The 27,908-nt window shown below is 36.2% G+C and overlaps 1 protein-coding gene across 4 annotated transcripts in view; it reads right to left on the bottom strand.

Annotated features, from left to right (window-relative positions):
* RIC1 (RIC1 homolog, RAB6A GEF complex partner 1) overlaps nt 1-27,908 on the bottom strand; it is a 141,981-nt gene that overhangs the window by 85,901 nt on the left and 28,172 nt on the right. For 2 of the 4 annotated variants that reach the window (XM_070480446.1, XM_070480445.1), the window contains exon 2: nt 13,989-14,096. The exons of 1 other annotated variant lie outside the window; for it this stretch is intronic. In XM_070480446.1, coding sequence (XP_070336547.1) covers nt 13,989-14,096 — 108 coding nt within the window. Of the gene's footprint in view, nt 1-13,988; nt 14,097-27,908 lie in introns of those variants that run through there. One more of the 4 variants, XM_070480452.1, reaches the window with a different exon arrangement.

Below are 27,908 nucleotides of genomic sequence, written 5' to 3'. Positions count from 1 at the left end.
TGGCCTCAGAGAATGAGTTTGGAAGTTTACCTTCCTCTGCAACTTTCTGGAAGAGTTTGAGTAGGATAGGTGTTAGATCTTCTCTAAATTTTTGGTAGAATTCAGCTGTGAAGCTATCTGGTCCTGGGCTTTTGTTTGTTGGGAAGATTTTTTATCCCAGTTTCAATTTCTGTGCTTGTGATGGGTCTGTTACCACTTTATTTCTTTCTGGTTCAGTTTTGGAAAGTTATAGTTTTCTAAGAATTTGTCCATTTCTTCCAAGTTGTCCATTTTATTGGCATATAGTTGCTGATAGTATTCTCTTATGATCCTTTGTATTTCTGTGTTGTCTGTTGTGATTTCTCCATTTTCATTTCTAATTTTGTTGATTTGATTCTTCTTTTTTTCTTGGTGAGTCTGGCTAATGGCCTGTCTGTTTTATCTTCTCAAAGAACCAGCTTTTAGCTTTGCTGAGTTTTGCTATGGTCTCCTTTGTTTCTTTTTCATTTATTTCTGCCCTAATTTTTGTGATTTCTTTCCTTCTACTAACCTGGGGTTCTTCTTCTTTTTCTAGTTGCTTTAGATGTAGAGTTAGGTTATTTATTTGATTTTTCTCTTGTTTCTTGAGGTAAGCTTGTATTGCTATGAACCTTCCCCTTAGCACTGCTTTTACTGAATCCCATTGGTTTCAGATTATTGTGTTTTCATTTTCATTTGTTTCTATGCATATTTTGGTTTCTTTTTTGATTTCTTCTGTGATGTGTTGGTTATTCAGAAGCGAATGACACCACTCTTATGGCAGAAAGTGAAAAAGAACTAGAGTCTCTTGAGAAAGTGAAAGAGGAGAGTGAAAAAGTCGGCTTAAAACTCAACATTCAGAAAACTAAGATCATGGCACCTGGTCCCATCACTTCATGGCAAACAGATGAGGAAACAATGGAAACAGTGACAGACTTTATTTTTCTGTGCTCCCAAATCACTGCAGATGGTGACTGCAGCCATGAAACTAAAAGATGCTTGCTCATTGGAAAGAAAGGTTATGACCAACGTGGACAACATATTAAAAAGCAGAGACATTACTTTGCCAACAAAGGTCCATCTAGTCAAAGATACGGTTTTTCCAGTAGTCATGTATGGACGCGAGTTGGACCATAAAGAAAGCTGAGTGCAGAAGAAACGATGCCTTTGAACTGTGGTTTTGGAGAAGACTCTTGAGAGTCCCTTGGACTACAAAGAGATCCAACCAGTCCATCTTAAAGGAAATCAGTCCTGAATATTCATTGGAAGGACTGATGCTGAAGCTGAAACTACTATATTTTGGCCACCTGTTGCGAAGAACTGACTCACTTGAAAAGACCCTGATGCTGGAAATGACTGAAGACAGGAGATGAAGGGGAGGACAGAAGATGAGATGGTTGGATGGCATCACCGACTCATGAGTTTGAGTAAACTCTGGTAGTTGGTGATGGACAGGGAGACCTGGCATGCTGCACTCCATGGGGTCACAAAGAGTTGTACATGACTGAGCTACTGAACCAAACAGAGGTCCAACGACCTGCAGGCAATTTATATGACATTCTTTATGTTCATGTCTTTTGTATATCCATGCATTAGGGCCATAAGATCATAAGGATAAAGGATATTAAGAGGATGAAAGAAGGAAATCATTACTTAAGTAAAGCATAGAAGAAACACACTTGTCTCCATTAAAGCCACATAGGAGAAAAAGAATTACAAACAATAACATTAAAGATATCAACAAGGCAATAAACATTCAGAGAGGCATGGATATTAGGCTTCATTTTTTTAATTGCAAATCTAGTAATAGACATTTAAAAAAATCATGCAAATTACCTCACTTAATTTCACATTTTAAAAAGAAGAGACTGAATTCTCTGGGTGTGGTAGTTGATATGGTTATCATTAGTATTAATTGCCTGTTTCTATTCTGCTGTGTTTGGGCATTTGGGAAGTTTCACTAGCCACTCCAAATTAAATGTGTTTTAAAATTATTTTATGATTGATGAGTGATATATATAATAGAAATAGTAACATTCTGTAAACAGGAAGAATTTAAATCTAACTGTGAACTAGTACAACACTGTAAAGCGATTATCCTCCAATTAAAATAAAACTAACTGCGTAATCAGACAAATCAACAGTTACATATAACCAATGCTTAACCTGTGGGCAACATTGCAATACTTTCTTCTACCAACCAAATGCTTTTACTACACATGAATTCACCAGATATTTCAGAATTTAGAGTCACAGGGCATTTCTTACTTTGCATATACCATTTTTATCATCAGGGATAGAACGGATTTATGCATCTGGCTCCAATGACTTGAATCATGGAATCATAAGGATTTCTATAATAATTTAAGAGATATGGATTTGATGATTTAGAGATTTATCTTTTATCCCAACATATGGTCATATTAGGTTTCAAATATGGCTGACAGAAAAACATTCATTTTTAAATTCTTTACACTGATTTATAAATGGTGTTTACTGTTTTCAGCTATATTTCTTTATTATACATGTTGAAGTATATAAAATTCATATCTCTAAGAGAATGACTGTACATTTTGAATACTTCTGGACTTTGCACATACATATGAATATATTTAAATGAAATAACAAAAAGTTGTAAATAGCACATTCTCTCAAAGACAGGTAATGAATTCTTTTGATACAAATAGTCATCACATCATTATTCCTAGCTCTATAACATTGTTTTATACCACAGCACTTGAAGACTTCTGGTTCTAACCAAGATGGATTAAGCTGAAGACAGTTTATGCTCCCATCTGAAATAAACAACCCAGAACCAAGCAAAATATATGAAACAATGGTTTCAAAACACTGACATCAGCAGTGAAGGCCAGTGATCCCTGAGAGATGGGAAACTGAACTGAGTTCTATTGTTTCAGCTTACTCTCTTGAGAGTTCTGAGGTCACAGCACTGAGAAGGGGAATGGAGATAAAGCCTAGGAGACTCCCTGTGTTGAGAAGATGACGCTGAGAGTTCAGGAAGAACAGGCACTTACAATTTATATGACAGAGTACTACCAGGGACAAGACAGTTCTATGGAGAAAGAATCCAAGAGCACCAATAAGCATATGTATGTGAAGACACTACCAATGCAGAAGAAAACCAAAAGGATTAGAAAAGGGAGCAGTGCGTGGCACTCCAACAGTCCTGAAAACAGTCCCTGTCCCATCAGCAAGACTGAGAAAACTCATAATGCACATGGCACTGATTAGCTGCTCATAACAGTGTTTTCAGGTATGGCTGTGGTAAATCTTAGAAAGGTATTATCTTAGTAGTAGGGAATAATTAGCTGTAGATTGAGTATTGTTCCAAAATCGCAATCCAAACCCACAAAACAAAATATGAACACACCAAACTGCCTCCAAGTAACATAAGTACTTCCCAGAATAAAGCTAGATTTATATGACCACAAAAATATCCAGCAAACGACAAAGTAAAACCATAATGCCTGGCAGCCAATTAAAGATTACTACACATGTAGACAGGCAGAAAAACACAAGACACAGTAAGAAGAAAAATCAACCAATCAAAAATGATGCAGAATTCAATCTGTTAGAATTAGCACAAAAGGACACTGAAAACAGTTATAACTGTGTTTGATATATTCAAAGGCTAGGCAACATAGAAAACCCAAAACAAACTCCAGGGATAAAAAAATCTAAACTATTTGAGATAAAAATACACTAAAAGGAATTAATGACAAATTAGACATTAGAAAGTTTACTGGTCATGAAAGCATAGCAATAAAGATTACCCTTAATGAAACACACACAAAAAGAATAAAACTGATAGAGTATCAGTAGATTGTGGCCTAACATACACATAGACAGAGTTCCCAAAGGAGAGGGGTGAGAGGGAAAAAAAAAAAAGAGTTGCATTAAATTTAATACAAATTTCATTTGTTTCACTTGAACTTCTTTAAAAGATAACTGACTTTTAAAACAAGAACAGCAGAAATGTAGGCTGGGGTCTTACCATATATTAAAAATAAAATGTGTATAATATATGTTCCTTGAACCCAATAGAATTAAACTAGAAATTGATGACAGAAGCTTTCTGAAGAACTCTCAAATACATATGCTTCTAAGTAATTCACAAAAGAAATCAAGACAGAAATTTAGAAGAACACAGGAATTAGTGGGGTATTATTACAGCAGTGCTTAAGGGAAACTTTATAGCTTCAAATGCCTGTATTAGAAAAAAAGAAAAATGCCAAATTAGTGACCCTGGATTCTACTTTAAACTAGAAACAGATGAGCAAATGAAACCAAAAGTAAACAATTTTTTAAAATAAAGAAAATAATACAGATCAGCATGGAAATCAGTGAAACAGAAAAGAAAATCAATGAAACTAGTATCTGGGTTTTATTTTTTTAAAAAGATCATTAAAATCTTCTATACTTCTAGTCACAGTGTCCAGGAGAAAAAGAAACAGGATAACCACTATAAGAAATGAGAGAGATTTGACATCACTACATAGTTTACACATATTTAAAAATAACGAGTGAGTACTGTGTGAATTTTATGACAGTAAATTTACAACTTGCATGAAACAGATAGATTCTGTGAAAGACATAAACTATCAAAACTTGCTTGTATCTACTAAAGAAATTAAGTCCTTTCCTCAAAACAGAACTCTAGGCCCAGATGCTATCACTGGTGAATTCTACCAAATATTTAGAAAAGAGAGATTATCGATTCAACACAAACTCATCTAAAAAACCAAAAAGAATGGAAAGTTTTGATCTCATTTTATGAGACCAGCATTACCGTCACACCAAAACAAGACAAAGACATTTTGAGGAAAAGAAACTACAAACCAATATCCTTTATTAACACAGATGTAAAATTTCTAAACAAAGTTTTAGCAAATTAAATCTAACAATGTATTCTCAGAATAATAGATCATGTTTATTCAGGAATACAAGGTTGGTTTAACATTCAAAAATCAATAAGTGTAATTTACAATATTAAAAAACTAAAAAAGAAAAATTGTATGAGTCTCAATAAATGCAGAAAAGGCATCAAACAAAATTCAATATAACACTACTAATTAACAATTATCAGCAAATTAACAAGAGAGGGTTAACTTCTACTATGTAATAAAGGGAATTTTAAAAATACCTATAACATGATTCTTAATACTAAAAGATAAATACTTTCCTATTTAAAATTGTACTGGACAGTCTTACCAATAAAATCAATAAATAAAAAGGAATAAAATGTATCCAGATTGATATCATAGTCTTTTGAGAAAATATGATGATATCTACAAAAAAAGTAGTAGAATAAGTGAGTTTAGCATGGTTGTAAGATACAAGATCAATAGAAAAATCAACTGCATTTCTATATATTAGATATGAACAATTAGAAAATTAAGTTTCCAAAAAACATCAAAAAATATAAAATACTTTGGGATAAATCTGGCAAAAGATGTGAAATACTTGTACACTAATAACAAAACATTGATAAAGTTAAAAATATCTAAATAAGAGATATAACTTGTTTATAGGTCAGAAGATTCAAGACTGCAAAGATGACAACTCTCCTCAAATGGATCCACAGATCCAATGCAATTCCAATCAAAAGCCCAACAGTCATATTCATAGAAACCAACTAGGTGGTTCTACAATTTATATGGAAACAAAAGGTCCTACAACAGTGAAAGCAACTTTGAAAAGAAAGTTTAAAAAGTAACACTATATGATTTCAAAAATAATTACAGAGCTAGAGTAATCAAAATAATACTGTATTAACATAAAGACGGACAAACACTTCATGGAACTGAAGAGAATGCAGACAAAACCCCACATACACAAGGACAACTGATTTATGACAAAGATGCAAAAGAAATGCAGTGTAGAAAGGATAACCTTTTCAGTAGACTGTGCTGAACAACTGACTATCAACAGGCAAATAATTAACTTGGAACCATACCCTGCACCATATACAAAAGTTAATTCAACATATAGCACAGACCTAAATATAAAACCTAAATCAGTAAGACTTCTAAAAGAGAGCACAGGAAGAAGATATGACACATTAAAAAAAAAAAAAAAGAATGAAGTGGACTTCATCAAAAGTAAGTACTTCTTTGGAAAACCACTGTTAAGAGAATGAAAAGACAAGTAACAGACTAGGTGAAATTCTTTGTAAAAGCATATGTGTAATAAAGGACCTTTATCCAAAATATACTAAGAAGTCTAAAAACTCAAAAAGAAAGCAAAGAATAAATAAATTAAATGGGTAAAAGGCAAATAAACAAATGAAAATATGTTCAACATCATTACAGAAATGTAAATTATAACTATAATTGGATACCACCACCCACCCATCAGAATAACTAAACTTAAAAGGCATACCATAAACTGGCAAAGGGGAATGAAAACTGTACACTGCTGGCCGGGATGTAAACTGGTACAATTACTCTGTAAAAAGTTTAGCATTTCCTTAAAAAGTTAAACATAAGGTTCCTATCTTTTGATCTAGCTGTTCCATTCATAGTTATTTACTCAAGAAAAAAAGCAGATGTATATCCACATAAAGATTTGTACTTGAACGTCCACAACATTTTACTTGAAATAGACCAAAACTGTAAAGGACTCAAATGCCCATCAACAGATAAATGGATAAACCAATTGTGTTATATCCATGAGATGGAATACTATTCAGCACGAACTACTGATTCATAACAACATGCTTGAATCTCAAAATAACTGTGCTCAAATTACGTCAGCAAAATAAACTGACCATCCAGCATCAGCAGAGCTGTCAGATGTCTGCAGTCACATCAGCACTACAGGTACTGAGATCAGGAGAGCCACTTGACCAAACCCACAGCAAATCACAGGAGAGGGAACAAATGGTTGTTCTGAGCCACCATTTTGAAGTTAGATATTAAATGTGAAAAATAACTCTAACAAAAACAGTGTAATTTAAGGATGTATATAATTTAAGGGAATATAAATAGTATAATTTAAGGACACCAAGTTATAGAAATAGCAAAATTCAAAGCCATCCAGGAGAAGAGCAGAGTAATCACTTCAAAACAGTGTTTGGTCAAACCAAGATGAAAAGGAAAGAAAAGAGATGAATGAGTACTATGTAGAACACTACATTCCTCTACAACTTGCTGTAGTCCACTCTCTCTGCTTTCGGCTGTTATTTGGTGACTCAATTAACATGTTAGCAAGAGGGGGGAAAAAACTCAATAACAGAACAACAGGAATTCTAAGTTAAACTGATGTTTTTCCCTTATTCAAAAAACAATTATATTCTAATACATGTTACAGTTAACTCTCATGTTGGGGCAGAACAATGTACACTTCCCTTTATCTAAGTGTGAAACAGAATATCAAGGGTAGCAAGGAGAAACAGAGTTGGAATGGCAGGTTGAAGCCAGATCACAAGATGCCCTGAATATCAGACTAAGAAGTTTAGAACACATTTTGAACACAAGGAGAAGCCACCGAAAGGTTTGAAAGTAAGAATAAGGGCTGTGATTTAGAAACAGCTCAAAGACTAGGACACGACTGATTGACTGAACTGAACTGAACTGATGCATAATTTAGGGGCATTTCAAGTAGACAAAAAAAAAAAAAAAAAGCTGAAAGTTTTGAGTTCTAGGCATTCTACAAAATATACTAAAGACTTGTGTTAAGGTAATGCCAATGAGAATAAAAAGGATGTCAATAAACTAGAATTAGGAATTAGCAAAATACTGATTGGAAGAGAATGCAGAATCAAGAGACTCCAGGTTTTTGCCTACTATAAGCAAAGCCTAAATAAAAGTATTAATGCATATGCCTAATATATTGGTGCTACTTGCCAGATAGAGTACTAGTAATGAGACAGCACTTAAAATTCATTTTAATGTTCCTTGTGCACATATATATATACTAACTGTCTGAAACTGAGGAAAACTGGAGGGATATTTATGGTCTAGTATCATATCTACTAAAATGATATTCTACTTTTGATATTCAGAGAAAACACTCTCCTAAATATTATGGGCCAATTCTTAAAATGGTAAAGGCTTTTCTTTCTCGCACTTAAAAAATAGTGTCAGTGAGATTTCTTTCTTATCAAGGTACAACTTGATAAGGAGGTGACTGTGGTTCTGTTGATGATACAGTAATAGAATTTTTAATATAAATGACATGCCAGAGCACACAATGACTGTTCTTGGGGGTTGGGGGGAAGGCCGTAAAAATTGCTTTGGATTTGACTTAAAGTGCAGAGAGAGACTGATGCTTTATTGCTCTACAGGTCATACAACTGTATATGCTTCTCACATAGTCTATCAATGTTTTTGTAAAAGCAAATTGCAAAATATCAACTAGATTCAGTTTTATTCCATAATAGCTAGTAGCATTAAACAACCATGCTAACAGTGAAAGGCACTAAAGCAAAATTATTAAGACTTTCAAATTCTAGAACCAGGCTTCATGGGTCAGAATTTCATTATCAGTAGTGTGATCTGGTTCCAAATAGGAAAAGGAGTACATCAAGGCTGTATATTGTCACCCTGCTTATTTAACTTATATGCAGAGTACATCATGAGAAACGCTGGGCTGGAAGAAGCACAAGCTGGAATCAAGATTGCCGGGAGAAGTATCAATAACCTCAGATATGCAGATAACACCACCCTTATGGCAGAAAGTGAAAAGCAACTAAAGAGCCTCTTGGTAAAAGTGAAAGAGGAGAATGAAAAAACTGGCTTAAAGCTCAACATTCACAAAACTAAGATCATGGCATCCAGTCCCATATTTCATGGCAAACAGATGGGGAACCAGTGGAAACAAGGTCAGACTTTATTTTGGGGGGCTCCAAAATCACTGCAGATGGTGACTGCAGCCACGAAATTAAAAGACGCTTACTCCTTGGAAGGAAAGTTATGATCAACCTAGACAGCATATTAAAAAGCAGAGACATTACTTTGCCAACAAAGGTCCGCCTAGTCAAGGCTATGGTTTTTCCAGAGGTCATGTATGGATGTGAGAGTTGGACTATAAAGAAAGCTGAGTGCCGAAGAATTGATGCTTTTGAACTGTGGTGTTGGAAAAGACTTGAGAGTCCCTTGGACTGCAAGGAGATCCAACCAGTCCATCCTAAAGGAGATCAATCCTGGGTGTTCATTGGAAGGACTGATGCTGAAGCTGAAACTCCAGTACTTTGGCCACCTGATGCGAAGAGTTGACTCACTGGAAAAGACCCTGATGCTGGGAAAAATTGACGGCAGGAGGAGAAGGAGATGAGAGAGGATGAGATGGTTGGATGGCATCACCGACTCAATGGACATGGGTTCGGGTAGACTCCAGGAGTTGGTGATGGACAGGGAGGCCTGGCGTGCTGCAGTTCACAGGGTCACAAAGAGTCGAACACGACTGAACTGAACTGAGTGTGATCTAAGGTACATAGTACTGATGTAATCTGGGGCAGGTGCTTTAACCTGTCTACCACAGCTCAACTGTATGATGGAAGTAACAAAATTACCTATCATCAGAGGGTTGTTACGAAGAATAATTTTAACACACATAGGCACTTAAACAGCGCCTAGCACATAACAGACACCAAAAAAGTTCACCATCAGAATAACTCAATTTTTTAATAAGTAGTTAATTCACAATCAATGGATTCCTGTATGAGACTAAGAAAATGTAAAATACATTTGAGACAAAGGACCATCAAAATTATAAAGCTCCAGAATTCAATTAAACTTCTAATTATCTAGAAAGTTCACTTATCTAATACACATGGCATGGTAATATACAATTTTTAAGATTATTTTTATGTGTGCTTTGATTTAGTACCAATGACTGCAAAGAAGATTGATTGCTTTGTATTGTGTGTGATTAGTCATGTTCAACTCCTTGTGACCCTGTGGAGGCTGTGCCAGGCTCCACTGTCCATGGAATGTTCCAGGCAAGAATAATTCCTACTTCAAGTGATTGCCTCACTGAACAGATAATACAAAAATATCAGTGACCTTACTAAACTATTATCAAATAACTAATAGTTCTCCATCTGTATTATTCTATATTATTGTACATTATAATATAAAAAATGAAGATAAAATATAACCTCTTTTGCAGGCAGAGGCAAATAAAAGTTGAACAATGGGATGAAATGGTTTACTTTAAGTTAGCTTCTGCTATGATGGAAAGACTGAACCCACATTCCTAACTTTCTTCTTTTCTCAGTTGCTATTGTTCTTACTCGTTAAACGGTGCCTGACTCTTTTGCCACCCCATGGACTGTGGCCTGCCAGGCTCCTCCATCCATGGAATTTCCTAGGCAAGAATACTGGAGTGGGTTGGCTCTTCCCAACCCAGGGATCGAACCTGCATTTCCTGCGTCTCCTACATTGCAGGCAGACACTTTACCTGTTGAGCCATCTGGGAATACAACACAGTTATCAAAAAGCATGCTGTGACTGCTCCCATAAGTAAGTGCTGACAGGGCTTGCTCCTTGGAAGGAAAGCTATGACAAATCTAGACAGCGTAACAAAAAGCAGACACATTACTTTGGCGACAAAGGTCTGTATAGTCAAAGCTATGGTTTTTCCAGTAGTCATGTACAAATGGGAGAGCTGGACCATAAAGAAAGTTGAATGCCAAAGAATTAATGCTTTCAAATTGTGGTACTGAAGAAGACTCTTCAGAGTCCCTTGAACAGAAAGGAGATGAAACCAGTCAATCCTAAAGGAAATCAACCCTGAATATTCATTGGGAAGGACGGATGCTGAAGCTGAAGCTCCAATATTTTGGCCACCTGATGTGAAGAGCTTTACTCACTGGAAAAGACCCTGATGCTGGGAAAGACTGAGTACAAGAGAAGAGGGCAATAGAGAATGAGATGGTTAGATGGCATCATCACTCAATGGACATGAGTTTGAGCAAACTCTGGGAGATAGCGTGGCACGCTGCAGTCCATGGGGTTGCAGAGTCAGACTCAACTTAGGTTGCTTTCCTGTCTTTGCTGTTGTTCAGTTGCTAAGGGTCCATCGACAGATGCATGAATAAGAGATGTTGTACATACAGTGGAATATTACTCAGCCATAGAAAGAATGAAATAATGCCCATTTGCAGCAACATGGATGGACTCAGAGATTATCATAAGGAAAGTAAGTCAGATACACAAAGACAAATATTATGTGATACCACTTACATATGGAATCTAAAATATGATACAAATGAACTTATTCACAAAACAGAAACAGACTCACAGACATAAAAAACATATTTATGGTTACTAAAGGGGAAAGGAGGTGTAGGAAGGATAAATTAGAAATTTGGGATTAGCAGATACAGACAACTAAATATATAATAAATAACCAAAGTCCTACTATATAGCACAGGGAACTATATTTAATATCCTGTAACAAACCACAAAGGAAAAGGATGCAAACAGATATAAATATAAAACTGAATCACTTTGCTGTACAACAGAAGCTAATACAACATTGTAAATTAACTATATTTCAATTAAGAATAAATTTAGTGTTCCCTATGATCAAAATTGATTCCTCAAAGTTTCCTCAATGCTAATCTGTAATTTTACAAATTTCATGTGAAAATGTCTTTTCAAACCCATACTGCCAAATACTGATATCAATCCATGAGCATGATTTTAATTGAATACATTCATCACTTGATAGGCAATTATAAAGTCTACTAGATTTCTTCTATGTTTGCATGTTGACAAGTCATTACATTGTAATCACTTCCAATTGAAGGTTAGGTGGAAGCACTCCTAATTTGTACAATTAATGGGTTCTGAAATAAGGAAATTTCTTCCACAGGGGCATCAAAGTTCAAAAAAATACTATCAGAACCATGGTTTGAGTTCAGAAAAAATATCCGTTGCTAATTTTTCTTAGAGATCTCACTTCTTATTAACTGTTGACAGCAATGGAAGTATAAAAAGCAGTCTGACATTACTTTTAATTCAAACATTAGTTGTCATCAAAATGGCTTAACCACATATAAATTTCTGACTGCTGAGTCATTGAAAGGCTTTGGGTTTGGGCAAGTCAGAATATTCAGCTTTTATTTCTAACAAAAACTTAAAATATAACCATCTGTTTTATAATGTTTACACAAGGATTAGTTCTGTAAATTTGTCCGACTAAGCCTTTTTCTGCTCCATGTTTTTACCACCATCAATTAAAACACGTTAGCAGATTCTACTTCATGTTATACTGAATTAGCGCTTTCTCAACCTTTTTGAAAATTTTTTCACCTGTTGTTTCACACATGCTGTTCATAGGGAATAATTCATAATCATTTCACAATCTGCCTTAACTATTCAAATAAACAACTGAGCAGAATTAACATCTGTCAATTCATCACAAGAACCAAGCAAACTTACTTTGATTGCACCTTCATTTTAATTTTTTATGTTTGTGAAAAAAATTCTGATAAGACAGTCTATTTTAAATTTTCTAACTTTTCCTGACTACTTATTTCAGTGAGTTGAGAATACTATGATGAGTACTTAGCTGGGTAATGTCAACTTATATTGTATTCTTTTCACATCACTATAGTCATTCTAAAATAAACAATATGTTGCCATCTAATTCAATAATAAAATAATGCACACTCCCATGTGCTTTAAAAGCATGACTTTCAAAATTTATTTTTCTCTTCTTTCATTCTGATACCATTTCATTCCTTATGCACTAGTAATAAAAATAATATGAAATGTCACAGTATAGCAATATGCATGGTACTTGAAACACAAAATTTATAAATGTTTCACTATAATTTATAGTACACTGAGCGGAAGAGTGACAAGATGAAGCACCATATATGGTCACTGTGGGGATTACTCAACTCAGATGCTGTCACTTGAAAGCAGCTGTACACAACATGTAAATAAATAGGCATTTTCAAGGAAATGTTATTTATGGATAGTAAAATTTAAATTTTAAATAATTTTCAACTGTCAAAAGTATTCTTCCTCTTTGATTGTTTTCAATCATTTAAGTGCGTAAAACTATTCTTAGTTTATAGTCCACATACCAACAGGAAGCAGCTAGTAGATATGATGCTGCAAAACCTTTCTATAGGAAGTGAGTAACTACTCAGTACTTTTTATTTTATGGAGGCATTTTCAGATGATTTACCCAGTCAGTATTATACAGCATGAACAGGGAAAGGACTGAAAGCACAGAGATAAATTAGTGTAGTAGTTGAAAGGACAGTAAGTGGAATGTAAGTACCTCATTTTAAAGTCCTTCTCTCTAATGTATATTATCTGTGTAACTGTGGATAAAATTTAATTTCTCAAACCCTCAATACACTAATCTACTAGAAAGGGCAACTGTATTTTCCTTGAAGTGTTCATCTAAAGATTGAAAGAGATGATGCACATAATCTGATTATAACAACACTTACATAGAAAGTGCTCAATAAATGTTAACCATGCTAATTCAAATTAACATCACTAATTCAAATTAGGTGATGATGACAACCCAAGAGATGACAATGAAAAAATAGAATTTGGAAAGGTAAGATCAACCAGATCTAAGCACATTAATGGACCAGAGAAGAGATGCAGAAATAAATTCAAATGGATATGAGAATGTTGTATGACATAAACACAAAATTTATCATTTCTGTGAAACATCCTTGGGAATAAAGGGAAGGATTCATAACATAAATTTGAGAACACCATGTGAATATAGAGGAAAGCTTAAAAAATCTGGATTAAACTTTAAGGAAAGTGAGAGAAATAAAAAGAAAAGAAGGTAGGCACCATTTAGGGATGGGAAAAAGTAGAAGAATCAAGAAAGAAGATACAGGAGGAGGAGTAACCTAAATAGAACAACTGCTATCACAGACATAATACTAAAGGGTGTGAAAGAGTAAAAAGATTTATCCAAGAAAATCCAATTTAGATGCAATGTAATGATCTCATAAGAAACCACCATTAAAATCTACTTACTGACACAGCTATCATGGTACTATCTGGCCTCCATTCAGCTTGATTGTAGGACCCAAACTGAGAAGACGATTTTGCAGGTTCCTTGTAGGTTACAATTAATACACTGGGCTAGAAGAAAAAAGGTGTATTTTATTAATGTCTCATTATAAGTAAATCTAAGATAACATCATGAAGTACTGACAGTATTTTAATAATTTTAGAAGTATAATGATAGATAACAAAACCTTTTCTAACTCAACATTAAAAAACTAAGATCATGGCATGCAGTCTCATCACTTCATGGCAAATAGAAGGGGGGAAAGTGGAAGCACTGACAGACTTTATTTTCCTGGGCTCCAAAACCACTGCAAATGGGTTCAGCCACAAAATTAAAAGACGCTTCCTCCTTGGAAGGAAAAAGCTATGACAAAACTAGACAGTGTATTAAAAAGCAGAGATGTCACTGTGCCAACAAAGGTCCATATAATCAGAGCTATGTTTTTGCAGTGGTCATGTATGGATGGGAGAGTTGGACCATAAAGAAGGCTGAGGGCTAAAGAATTGATGCTTTTGAATTGTGGTGCCGGAGAAGACCCTTGAGAGTCCCTTGGACTGCAAGGAGATAAAACCAGTCAATCCTAAAGGAAATCAACCCTTAACTCATCAGAAGGACTGATGCTGAAGCTCCAAAACTTTGGCCACCTGATTCAAAGAGTCAACACACTGGAAAAGACTCTCATTGTGGGAAAGATTGAGGGCAGGGGGAGAGGGGGATGGCAGAGGATGAGATGGCTGGATGGCATCACGAACTCAATGGACAAGAATCTGAGCAAACTCTGGGAGATAGTAAAGGACAGGGAAGCCTGGAGTGCTGCAGTCCATGGGGTTGCAAAGAGTTAGACACAACTTAGCAACTGAACAACAATATTAATTTATAAGTTTAAACAAATCATATAAAAAGAACCATAAATAAAAACAATCTAAATAAGCCTATATCTACTAAAGAAACTGAACTGATAATTAATAGGGTTCAAAGACAGAAAGGACCAGCCCAAGATGGGTTCACAGGTGGATTCTACCAAACACTTAAGAAAAAAATTATACAAATTTTCTACAATCTCTTTCAGAAGATAAAAGCAGAGAATACTAACTCATTCCTTGAGGCCAGTATCACCCCAATACTAAAACCAGAAAAGGCATTATAAGAAAATGACAAACCAGTATCTCTCAGGCACACAGATGCAAGAATTCTGAACACAATTAGCAAATGAAATCCAACAATGTATAAGTGAATTATATATGATAATCAAGCAGGATTTACTACAGGTCTTCAAGATTGGTACATGTGAAAACTAATATAATCAACCATCATATCAACAGGCTAAAGGAATCAACAGATGCAGAAAAAAGAATTTGACAAAATTCAACACCATTCTGGACAAAAATTCTCAGCAAACTAGGAACAGAGGGGAACTTCTTCAAACTGACAAAGATCTACAAAAGCCTATAGCTAACAGCATACTCATTAGAAAAAACTAGTCTTCCTGATAAGATCAGGTAAGTGCATTCTTCTTTTTCAAAATCATACTGAGCTAAGGCAATAACACAAGAAAAGGAAATAAAAGACATACAGATTGAAAAGAAAAATTCAACTTGTTCTTAGATGATATGGCTGTGCATACAGAAAGTCAGAAAGAATGAACAACAAAAAACTTGTGAAAATAATAAGTGATTACAGCAGGGTTGCAGGATAAAGTGTTAATAAATAAAAATCAATTGCTTTTCTATATACTAGCAATGAATAAGTTGAAGTTTCAACAAAAAATACTTAGGTACAAATTCAAAATATGTGTAAGACTGATGTAAAGAAATCTACAAAGTTTCAATGAACAAAAGAAAAATCTTCAATTCTTCCCAACTTGATCTACAGATTCAATACAATCCCAATCAAAATCACAGCAACTTATTTTATAGATACTGACCAACTGGTTCTGAAGTTTACATGGAGAGGCAAAATATCCAGAACACCCAATTCAATATTAAAAGAAACAAACTAAATTGAAAAACTGACACCAAACTTCAAGACTTACTATAAAGACAAAGAAATGAAGACAATGTGGTATTGGCAAAAGAGTAGAAAACAGGTCAATGCAACAGAATAGAGAGCCCAGAAACACACACACAAAAATACAGTCAACTAACCTCTGACAAAGGAGCAAAGGCAACAGAATGGAGAAGAGATGGTCTTCTCAACAAATGATGCTGGAACAACTGGACATCCAATTTCTGGCACTAAAAAAAAGCTCCACAAGGTCATCTGGTACTTTCTCTGCCTTTGCTCTAGAATCAGCAACTTTCTCAGAGATTCCTGACTCTTTTAATTAGAAATAGTATTTAGAAAACAAGACCTGAAAACAAGACACTTACTGCTAGTGGGATGTCATTACCTTTAGATTTTCTCAGAAAATACAGTAGGAAATATATGAACCTATACTAACCCACATATGCCCACATATCTATAAATACTTCTAATATATGCAAATGTTTATAAACAGAAACATTTGTGATGATAACCAAGCACAATGTGCTTCATTCTAGACTTCACCCTTACTTGGAAATTTCTTCTGGCAGTGAGTGCTTGGCTATCAGTTCATACAACTAATTTAATTCTCTGTTCTACATACGTAGACAGTATTTTGGAATTGCTAAATATATTCCCATAAAAAACCAATTTTACCAAATAGAATACAGTTATTATGGATAACTTCTTTTAATTTAGCTTGAGAATAACCAGTTATAACACCATTTTCCAAAGCTACATAAGTCATCCCCTCAGAAGCTTTTTTTAATCTCTAAGAGTGAAATACAGAAGTTTCTAAGACACTGACAAAGCTCTGAACACATTAAAACTGCTAGTCATTAGTGTTTGTACTTCAAATATCAATTAAAAGTTAAAAACAAATACCTTGGCGGGAAATAACAAATAATGGCAGGAAATGCCATTAGCAAAATGTCAGAATAAGTACTTCTGGATTCTCTCCTCAACCCCGAACAATTCACAGATAGATCCCCTTTTGTGAGGAATACAGAAATGAATTGAAAAGCACCTGAATGCTGGATGAATGAGAGAAAAGGCTCATTAAAACTAGTAGGGAAACTCAGGACACCTTCTCACCAGAATTCCTACCACCAACACAGTGTCATACAATCAGGATGAAACCCTCCAGCCCACAGCTAATCCCTACAAAGGAAAAGGAGTGGTCTGTGTGTCTACTGCCCCAACCTTTCCATGGGGGCTCCTCAGAGGACAGGCTTCTATCATGTCAGTCCTGCATAAGATACTGTCAGGACTGGCATAATCAAGCTACCTAGGAGAGGACAGAGACAGTGGCTTGGAATAGCAGTCACTGTCATTGTTCTCTATAGCTCAGCACAAGGTTAGCAGAGAAGAAAATTCTAGCTCTCAGCCTCCCCTGAAGAAAGAAAGAGTTGGTCCACATGTCCAAAACCCCAACTTTAAGGGGTCTACTCAAACGAATGGGTTCTGTCTTACCTGTCTCAGAGTACTGACAGGACCTGGAAATGTCTAACTGTCTGGGGGCTAGTGAGCACAGAGACATAGGTTTGGGTAGGCAGTTGCCATAGCTGCTCCCCCTGGCTAAGTATAGTCAGTCAGTTCAGTTGCTCAGTTGTGCCCAACTCTTTGCAACTCCATGGGCTGTAGCACGCAGGCTTCCCGATCCATCAACTCCCAGAGCTTGCTCAAACTCACATCCACTGAGTCGGTGATGTCATCCAACCACCTCATCCTCTGTTGTCCCCTTCTCCTCTTGCCGTCAATCTTTCCCAGCATCAGGGTCTTTTCCAATGAGTCAGTTCTTCATATCAGGTGGCCAGAGAATTGGAGCTTCAGCTTCAGTCCTTCCAGTTGACTGGTTTGATCTCCTTGCTGTCCAAGAGACTCTCAAGAGTCTTCTCCAACACCACAGTTCAAAAGCATCAATTCTTCAGCTTTCTTTATGGTTCAACTCTCACATTCATACATGACTACTGGAAAAACCAAAGCTTTGACTAGATGGACCTTTGCTGGTAAAGCAATGTTTCTGCTTTTTAATATGCTGTCTAGGTTTGTCATAGCTTTTCTTCCAAGAAGCAAGCATCTTTTAATTTCATGGCTGCAGTCACCATCTGCAGTGATTCTGGAGCCCCCCAAAATAAAGTCTGTCACTGTTTCCCCATCTATTTGCCATGAAGTGATGGAACCCAATGCCATGATCTTCGTTTTCTGAATGTTGGGTTTTAAGTCAGCTTTTTCACTCTCCTCTTTCACTAAGCATAGAGTGAGTGGATAACCATTGCCCCTCCCCAACCGTAGTTTCTCCCTGTGGAACTAAAGAATTAGTCCACAACTTCAACGCCTCAACTTTTCTGGGGGCTGCCCAGAGTGCAGAGCAGGGGTGGGGGTGGGGGGGGTCTGTCTTGCCTTCCACTGAGCAGTGATGATACTGATATAATTTAGCCACCAAGGAGTTTATGAGAATAGAGACCAAGGTTTGGGCTAGTGCTGCTCCTCCTCCAGCTCAGCACAGAGCAAGTGGATTAAAAAGCCCAGCTCTTAGCTTCTCCCTAGGGAGGGAAACAGATGAAGCATCAAATAATCCAACTTTTTTAGAGGAGGCCTGAGAAATGGCTTCGGTATTACTAGTTCTGATGCTCTGAGGGGATCCAGCATAACCCAGATACTCGGGGGCTGTAAAGAACAAAGTAAGCATGTGGGACTAGCATAAAGTTTTGAGATGCCATCGGAATCTCTGGTTGGGTTGACTGGTAGGGATCATCTACTATATAAGGTCAATCCATTAAGAATGGAAAGTTGCCTGCTTTGTCTAATGCACAGATACCAACAAAGAGAGTCAAGGAAGATGAAGAAACAGGCAACTATGTTCCAAAGGACACAGGATAAATCTCTAGAAAGAGACCATAGTGAACTAGAGATATATGATTTACTGGACAGATTCAAAATAACCATCACAAAGGTGTTCACTTAAGTGAGGAAAACAATGCATGAACAAAGTGAGAACTCCAACATAAAATACCAAATAATTATTAAATATATACACACCTACATATGTATATTTATACACACCCACACATATATATATGTCTGCCAAGCAAAAATCATAGAGCTAAAAAACATAATAACTAAAATAAAATTTCACTAGAGGGGTTCAACGGGTAATTATCAAGCAGAAAGGTCTAAGAAAAGTGATCAGGAATCATTCAGTCACAAAAGCAATGGGACTTCCCTGGCGGTCCAGTAGTTAAAACTGCACTTCCAATGCAAGGGGCATAGGTTTGATTCCTGGTTGGGGAACTAATATCCCACATGCCGTGTGGCACAACCATGAAAATTAAAAACAAAAGCACAAAAAGCATAAAGAAAAAAAAAACAGTAAAAAAAAAAAAATCTAAGGAACTTGTCAGACATCAACAAGCAGACCAATTATGTATAGAAGAAAAATGACCAGAAAATTTATTCAAAGAAATAATGGCTGAAAGCTTCCCAAATCTGAGGAAGGAAATGGATTTTGAGATCCAAGAAGCCCCAAAAAATCCCAAAGAAAAGGAACTCAAAGAAATCCCCAATGATACAAACTAAGATTAAACTGTCAAAAGTCAAACCAAAGACGGAATTTTGAAAGTAGAAGAAAAAGGCAATTTGTCATGTACAAGGGAATCACGTGAACTTCTCAGCAAAAACTCTGCAGGTCAGAAGGTAGTGGGACGATATACTCAAAGTGCTAAAAGATAAAAGCTGTCAACCAAGAATACTACAATGGCAAGCTATCTTTCAAAAAGGAAGTAAAACTAAAATTTTTCTCAAATAAACAAAAGTTGAGGAAGTTCATTGCCACTAGACCTACTCACCAACTCTTCAGGTTGAAATGAAGACTCACTAAACAGCAACATACTAGCATAAGAAAGTATAAAATTGGCTGGCATAGGTACAGCGAGTACGCATGAACATTCAAGTTGCAAACTTCCATCAATATCAGGCAAACTGTAGCTTGCCCTCCATCCCTATCTCCCACCTTCTCTCCCTCCTCGCATCAATAACTCCTCTTCCCTATTCACTCAAAGCCAGCCTCTATGTCAGCTGTTGTACTACGCTACAGTACTTTTCAAGGCACTGTACTGTAAAATTAAAAATGCTTTATTTTTTGTTTTTTACATATTCCTTGTGTGAAAAGTACTATAGACATATTATAATGAAGTCAGTCAGAAAGAGAAAAACAAATATCATCTATGAACACATAATATATGGAATCTAGAAAAATAGTACCGATGAACCTATTTGCAGGGCCTGAGTAAAGAATGGACTTGTGGATGTGGTGGGCGAAGGAGAGGGTGTTATAAATTGAGAGAGTAGCACTGACTTACATATACTAACATGTGTAAAATATACAGCTGGTGTGAAGTTCTGTATAACACAGGGAGCCCAGCTCAGTGCTCTGTGATGACCTAAAGGGGTGGAATGGAGGGGGTGGGAGAGAATATATGTATACTTATAGTTGATTCATATTGTTGTTCAGCAGAAACTAACATAACATTGTAAAACAATTATCCTCCAATTAATTCTTTTAATTAAAAAAAAGCCTACTATAGTACAATACTACACAGCCAATTGTGTTAGTTGGGTACCTAGGCTAACTTTGGTGGACTTAGGACAAACTGGACTTATGAACTTGCTTTCAGAACAAAACTCATTTGTATGTAGGGGGCTTAGGCTATCCACTCCAATATTTTTGCTTGAAGAATTTCATGGACAGAAGAGCCTAGCAGACTACAGTCCGTGTGATCATAAAGAATCAGACATGACTAAGTCACTAACACTTTCACTACTATAAATATATAAATACAGAATATTGTAATGGTGATAGGTAAATTTCTTTTAATCCTAGTATAAAAGTTAAAAGACAAAAGTATTAAAATAGGTATAGATAAACCAGACCACCTGACCTGTCTTTTGAGAAGCCTCTATGCAGTCAGGAAGCAACAGTTAGAACTGGACATGGAACAACAGACTGGTTCCAAATAGGAAAAGGAGTACATCAAGGCTGTATATTGTCAACCTGCTTATTTAACTTATATGCAGAGTACATCATGAGAAACGCTGGGCTGGAGGAAGTGCAAGCTGGAATCAAGATTGCTGGGAGAAATATCAATAACTTCAGATATGCAAATGACACCAACTTTATGGCAGAAAGTGAAGAACTGAAGAGGCTCTTGATGAAAGTGAAAGAGGAGAGTGAAAGAGCCGGCTTAAAGCTCAACATTCAGAAAACAAAGATCATGGCATCCAGTCACATCACCTCATGGTAAATAGATGGGGAAACAGTGGTTGACTTTATTTTTGGGGGCTCCAAAATCATTGTTGATGGTGACTGCAGCCATGAAATTAAAAGATGCTTACTCCTTGGAAGCAAAGTTATGACCAACCTAGACAGCATATTAAAAAGCAGAGACATTCTAGTTCAGCCACTATGGAGAACAGTATGGAGAGTCCTTAAAAAACTGGAAACAGAACTGCCATATGACCCAGCAATCCCACTCCTGGGCATACACACCGAGGAAACCAGATCTGAAAGAGACACGTACACCCCAATGTTCATCACAGCACTGTTTATAATAGCCAGGACATGGAAGCAACCTAGATGCCCATCAGCAAATGAATGGATAAGGAAGCTGTGGTACATATATACTATGGAATATTACTCAGCCATTAAAAAGAATACATTTGAATCAGTTCTAATGAGATGGATGAAAGTGGAGCCCATTATACAGAGTGAAGTAAGCCAGAAAGATAAACACCAATACAGTATACTAACACATATATATAGAATTTAAAAAGATGATAACAATAACCCTATATGCGAAACAGAAAAAGAGACACAGATGCACAGAACAGACTTTTAGACTCTGTGGGAGAAGGCGAGGATGGGATGATCTGAGAGAATAGCATTGAAACAAGTATACTATCAAGGGTGAAACAGATCACTAGCCCAGGTTGGATGCATGAGACAAGTGCTCAGGGCTGGTACACTGGGAAGACCCAGAGGGATGGGATGGAGAGGGAGGCAGGAGGGGGGATCGGGATGGGGAACACATGTAAATCCATGGCTGATTCATGTCAATGTATGGCAAAAACCACTACAATATTGTAATTAGCCTCCAACTAATAAAAATGAATGGAAAAATAAATAAATAAATAAAGAGCAGAGACATTACTTTGCCAACAAAGGTCTGTCTAGTCAAGGCTATGGTTCTTGCAGTAGTCATGTGTGGATGTGAGAGTTGGACTATAAAGAAAGCTGAGCGCCAAAGAATTGATGCTTTTGAATGGTGGTATTGGAGAAGACTCTTGAGAATCCCTTGGATTGCAAGGACATCCAACCAGTCCATCCTAAAGGCAGAGAAGGCAATGGCAACCCACTCCAGTACTCTTGCCTAGAAAAATCCCATGGACAGAGGAACCTGGTAGGCTGCAGTCCATGGGGTTGTGAAGAGTTGGACACGACTGAGCGACTTCACTTTCATTTTTCACTTTCATGCACTGGAGAAGGAAATGGCAACCCACTCCAGTGATCTTGCCTGGAGAATCCCAGCGACGCCGGAGCCTGGTGGGCTGCTGTCTATGGGGTTGCACAAAGTCGGACACGACTGAAGCAACTTAGCAGCAGCAGCAGCAGCCTCCTAAACGAGATCAGTCCTGGGTGTTCATTGGAAGGACTGATGTTGAAGCTGAAACTCCATTACTTTGGCCACCTGATGCAAAGAGCTGACTCATTTGAAAAGACCCTGATGCTGGGAAAGATTGAGGGCAGGAGTGGAAAGGGATGACAGGATGAGATGGTTGGATTTCATCACCAACTCAATGGACATGAGTTTGGGTAAACTCCGGGAGTTGGTGATGGACAGGGAGGCCTGGTGTGCTGTGGTTCATGGGGTCGCAGAGTTAGACACGACTGAGCAACTGAACTGAAATGAAAAGCTATATTAATATACATACATTAATTAATATAGTTAATTCACCTATTACAGACCTATATGTAAGACCTGATCCATCAAAGTTCAGGAATACAGGAGAAAATCTTCTGTGGTCTTGGATTAGGAAAAGATTTCTTAGATAAGATACAAAAATCATGACTCACAAAATAAGTATTATTAAAACTGACAGAGTGAGCCTTATAAACATTAAAAAAACACTTTAAAACACTTTAGAAAACACTACTAAAAAAAATAAAGACATGCTACAAACTGAAATTTTTTAAAAAAAGCAAATCATATCTGCATCAGTGACCTGTATCCAAAACAAATGAAAAATTCTTAAGAGTAAAAACAAAATTCAATTTTTTAAATAGTCAAAAATTTAAATGAAATTAGCATTGTATTTTAACATATATATACAAAAATATACTGATATAAATTATTGAATAAATGAAAGCAAAAGGACAGCTCTTTCTTACATTAGAGTTCCAATTAATAAATGTAAAAGGCAACAGGGATGCAAAGAATCATCACTAGATAAACATCACATAACAGCATATTAGCTGCAGCCAAGATCCAAAAATGGACACTAAAATCAGCAAGCAAAAGTTGCAGGAAAAACAGGATATGCACAATATCTTCTCCGAGTTACAATAACTTTACAGTAGAGAAAACTGGCAGACGAGTGATCAAGGTAAAGGTCAAGAACAGAAAGACATATGAACATCACAAACTCTGATATAATGCTGAGAAGGACATTTTCATGATATTTCTGTCAAAAATACATAAGCACAGTCTGTTCATGAAGGAAAAAAAAAAAAAAGCTGATTGATGCTATAAATAAACTGACCAATATTGTTCCAAAGGATAATAAAAGACAAGGAAAATTGAACAACTGTACTAAATGGAAAAGACAGAGGGGAAATAAAACCTACATGCAATGTGAAATACAAGTCTAGAACAGAAACAAATCATCAGTAAAAAAAATTGGGGAAAATGTCAATGAGATTTATACTTACTGTACCAATGTTAATTTCCTCTCTACAATTATGCTAAGTGAAAGACACACAACAACCAAAAAACAAGTACATATGTATGAGTTCATTTATATAAAATTTTAGAAAATGCAAACTAATCTACAGTGAGAGAAGTAAGCAGATGAGTCACTGTCAAGAAGCAACTATAAAGAGACAGGAAGAAACATCTAGTGATACAAGATGTGTTCATTATCATGATCACAGTGATAGTTATATGAGTATATACATGTCAAAAAATCAAATTTAAACTACAGTTCAGTTCAGTTGCTCAGTCACGTCTGACTCATTGCGACCCCATGAACTACAGCACGCCAGGCCTCCCCGTCCATCACCAACTCCTGGAGTCTACCCAAACCCATGTCCATCGAGTCGGTGATGCCATCCAACCATCTCATCCTCTGTCATCCCCTTCTCCTCCTGCCCCCAATCTTTCCTAGCATCAGGGTCTTTTCAAATGAGTCAGTTCTTCGCATCAGGTGGCCAAAGAACTGGGGTTTCAGCAATGTTCACTCTTGTCATCTCCTGTTCGACCAACTTCCAGTTTGCCTTGATTCATGGACCTAACATTCCAGGTTCCTATGCAATATTGCTCTTTACAGCATCGAACCCTGCTTCCATCACCAGTCCCATTCACAACTGGGTGTTGCTTTTGCTTTGGCTCCATCCCTTCACTCCTTCTGATGTTATTTCTCCACTGATCTCCAGTAGCATATTGGGTACCTACCGACCTGGGGAGTTCATCTTTCAGTGTCCTATCTTTTTTCTTTTCATACTGTTCATGGGGTTCTCAAGGCAAGAATACTGAAGTGGTTTGCCATTCCCTTCTCCAGTCAAATATGTACAATTTATACATATGTCAATTATATCCTAAAAAAGGTTGTTTCAAAGTTAAAAACAAGTTATCTTATATGGTCTTTTGAAGAACTAATTAAAGGGAAAACATACTTAGGTCTACTCAGAATCTATTGCAAAAGCCTAAAGAGAAGCATGAACTATGGCAAAAGGTAGGAGGGACAGAAAGAAGACGAAAACAACAAAAACTGATTGTAATTTGTTTCGCAACTAAAATACATGTAAGATACAAGTTAGCATACATTTTTGATGATTTATGGATCTTTGACCTATCTGAAAAATTGTTTAATATTGATTACAAAGAAGACATTAACCAGTAAGAGGGCTTTGAAAACAAAAAGGTTTCTACTGTCATTATTAGCAATGACAATAACTTGCCTATTGGATTAATAAATGTAAAAGAGTCAATCAGAGTGACATTTAATCACTAAATTAAAATCATAGCTATGTTTTAGTATTTGCTAATTTTTAATTTCTATCTCAGTGTTTAAATATTTCATAAATTTTTCAATTCTCAAAATGAATACTTCTCTAACTTGGAAGTCAGAAAGCATACTAAACCTGAAGTTTTTTTTTTCACTCTTTTTGGATTCATACTGAAACAAAAGAATAATGTACAATAACATGGGCTTATGGAACTACCAAGTTTTTATGTAAAGCAGACAAGGAGCAGTCTTCAGGTCTCACCTCTCTTCTAGTGACTTACATTTTGCTAAATGTAGTAGGTAATAAATGTTATTTATAAATAACACTCTGACTCTGTAGATAGCAGAAATCAACATGTTTAAAGGCCCCCCAATTAACTGTTGACTTTACTGGAAAAAAAAAAAAACAAAAACAATTCTTTTTCTGGTACTGGGGTTAGGACATTTCTTGGGAGACATGATTCAATCTATCATATTCTCTCTTCGTAATGCTCCATAATAACTGAAAAGTAGAATACTAAGAGTAAATTAAAACATCCTATGACTGTATGTCTTATTGTATTACCTATACTAACACTTCCCAGTCAAGCTTTCAGCAAGAGAAATGCAGGGTCCAATATAATACATATTAGTAACACGTGACTACTGAAAACTTGAAATGTGGCCAGTTTAAGGAATTTATTTTACTTAATTCTTAATAAACTAAGAATTTTAATAACGTGACCAGCGGTTTCCATGCTGGATATGCCTAGGTAGGCTCTGTAGAAACTAGTGATTATTTAAAGGACTAGAGATCCATTCAGCTGCAAAAATCCTGTGTTAAAGTTGAACATGTGTCTTTACCACGAGCTTTAGCAAATCTTTAGTGGGCTGAAGTACACTATCAATCTTCAATAGATACAGTATGTATATTTCCTAAGTCTATTTGATTAAACAACTCACCTTTCCCCTAGATTATCACACAGTATAAAGAGCTCCTTATGCCAGCCTTCAGGGAATTCTAATCTACTTTTCAAATAGTTATAAATGTATATTATGTCTGATAAACTAAATATTATCAACTATTAAAGTCTATTTTTTACTTTTATGGTGTCTAAATTTACCAGGTTTCTGTATATTCAGAGTTGTGCAATCATCTATATAATTCCAGCGTATTTTTAATCACTTCAATAAGACACTCTGTAACTAGCAGTTATTCTTCAATCCCTCCCTATCCCCCAGCTCCTAGCAACCAATAATCTACTTTCTGACCTATGGATGTGCCTATTCTGGAGATTTCATATAAACAGAATCATGATTTGTGGACTTTCATATCTGGTCTCTTTATTTAGCATAATCTTTTAAAGTTCCTCCATGTTGTAGCATGTATCAATACATTATTGTTATATAACTGAATAATATTCCCTTGTATCTATATACCTACCGTATTGTGTTTATCCATTCATCTATTGATGGATATGTGGGCTGTTTCCACCTTTTGGCTACTGTGAAAAGCGCTACTATCAATGTTCATCCACAAATTCCTGATTGAACACCTGTTACCAATTATTTTGGCTATATACATAGGAATGGAATTGCCAGGCCATATGATAACTGTGTTAATTTTTTGAGGAACTATCAAACTGTTTTCCACAGTGACTGCACTATTTCACATTTGCACCAGCAGTCCATGAGAGTTCTAATTTCTCCACCTCCTTGCCAACACTTGCTATCTTTTTAATGGTATCTGTTCTAGTGAGTATGGTAGTATCTTATAGTTTATTTACCATTTCCCTAATGAATAACTCATTTTGCGCCTCTTTTCATGTGCTTATTGGCTATATATATTACATCATTTTGGTGAAACATCTATCCAAATCCATTTTTTTAACTGGGAACTCCAACTTTCAAAGAAGTAATGTTCCAGTATCTGTCTTAAATTGATTATTGGGGTCCTATAGGAAAACTCACTATAAATGGTGATTAGATTGGTTCATCAGCTCAAAAAGGTCTACTCAGCCCACATATACTAACAGGGAACATAATATAGTGGTTAAGAATATAGGCTCTGAAGTCTGAATACAATGTTCAAATATCTGCTCTGCCATTTAATAGCTTGTGAGCTTAAACAAACTAGTTTCTCCTATGCTTCAGTTTCTGTATCTTTACATAAATCCAACAATAGAACCTACTTCACTGGTAGGTTCTGCAAAAATTAAATAAATAATACGGCACTTGGCAGAATGTTTAGCACTCAATAAGCACTGTGTGTGTTAGTTGCTCAGTCGTGGCCGACTCTTTGCGACCCCATGGACTGCAGCCCACCAGGTTATCTGTTGCTGTTTCATTATTTTAATGTTTCAAGATTACATTATTAAACATACTACAGAACAAAACTCCCAACGGCTTCCTTGAAATAGTTTATTTGACACACCTACTTAAGACACCAATAACAACACTTTCTGCTACAGCTTAGCTTAATCAACAAAGACACCTGGAGGAGGGCATGGCAACCCACTCCAGTATTCTTGCCTGGAGAATCCCATGGACAGAGAAGCCTGGCGGGCTACAGTCCGTAAGGGTCACAGAATCAGACACAA

Source organism: Odocoileus virginianus, chromosome 18 (assembly GCF_023699985.2).
Source record: "Odocoileus virginianus isolate 20LAN1187 ecotype Illinois chromosome 18, Ovbor_1.2, whole genome shotgun sequence".
NCBI classification, from domain to species: Eukaryota; Metazoa; Chordata; class Mammalia; order Artiodactyla; family Cervidae; genus Odocoileus; species Odocoileus virginianus.
This window is presented reverse-complemented; position numbering and strand designations above follow the sequence as displayed.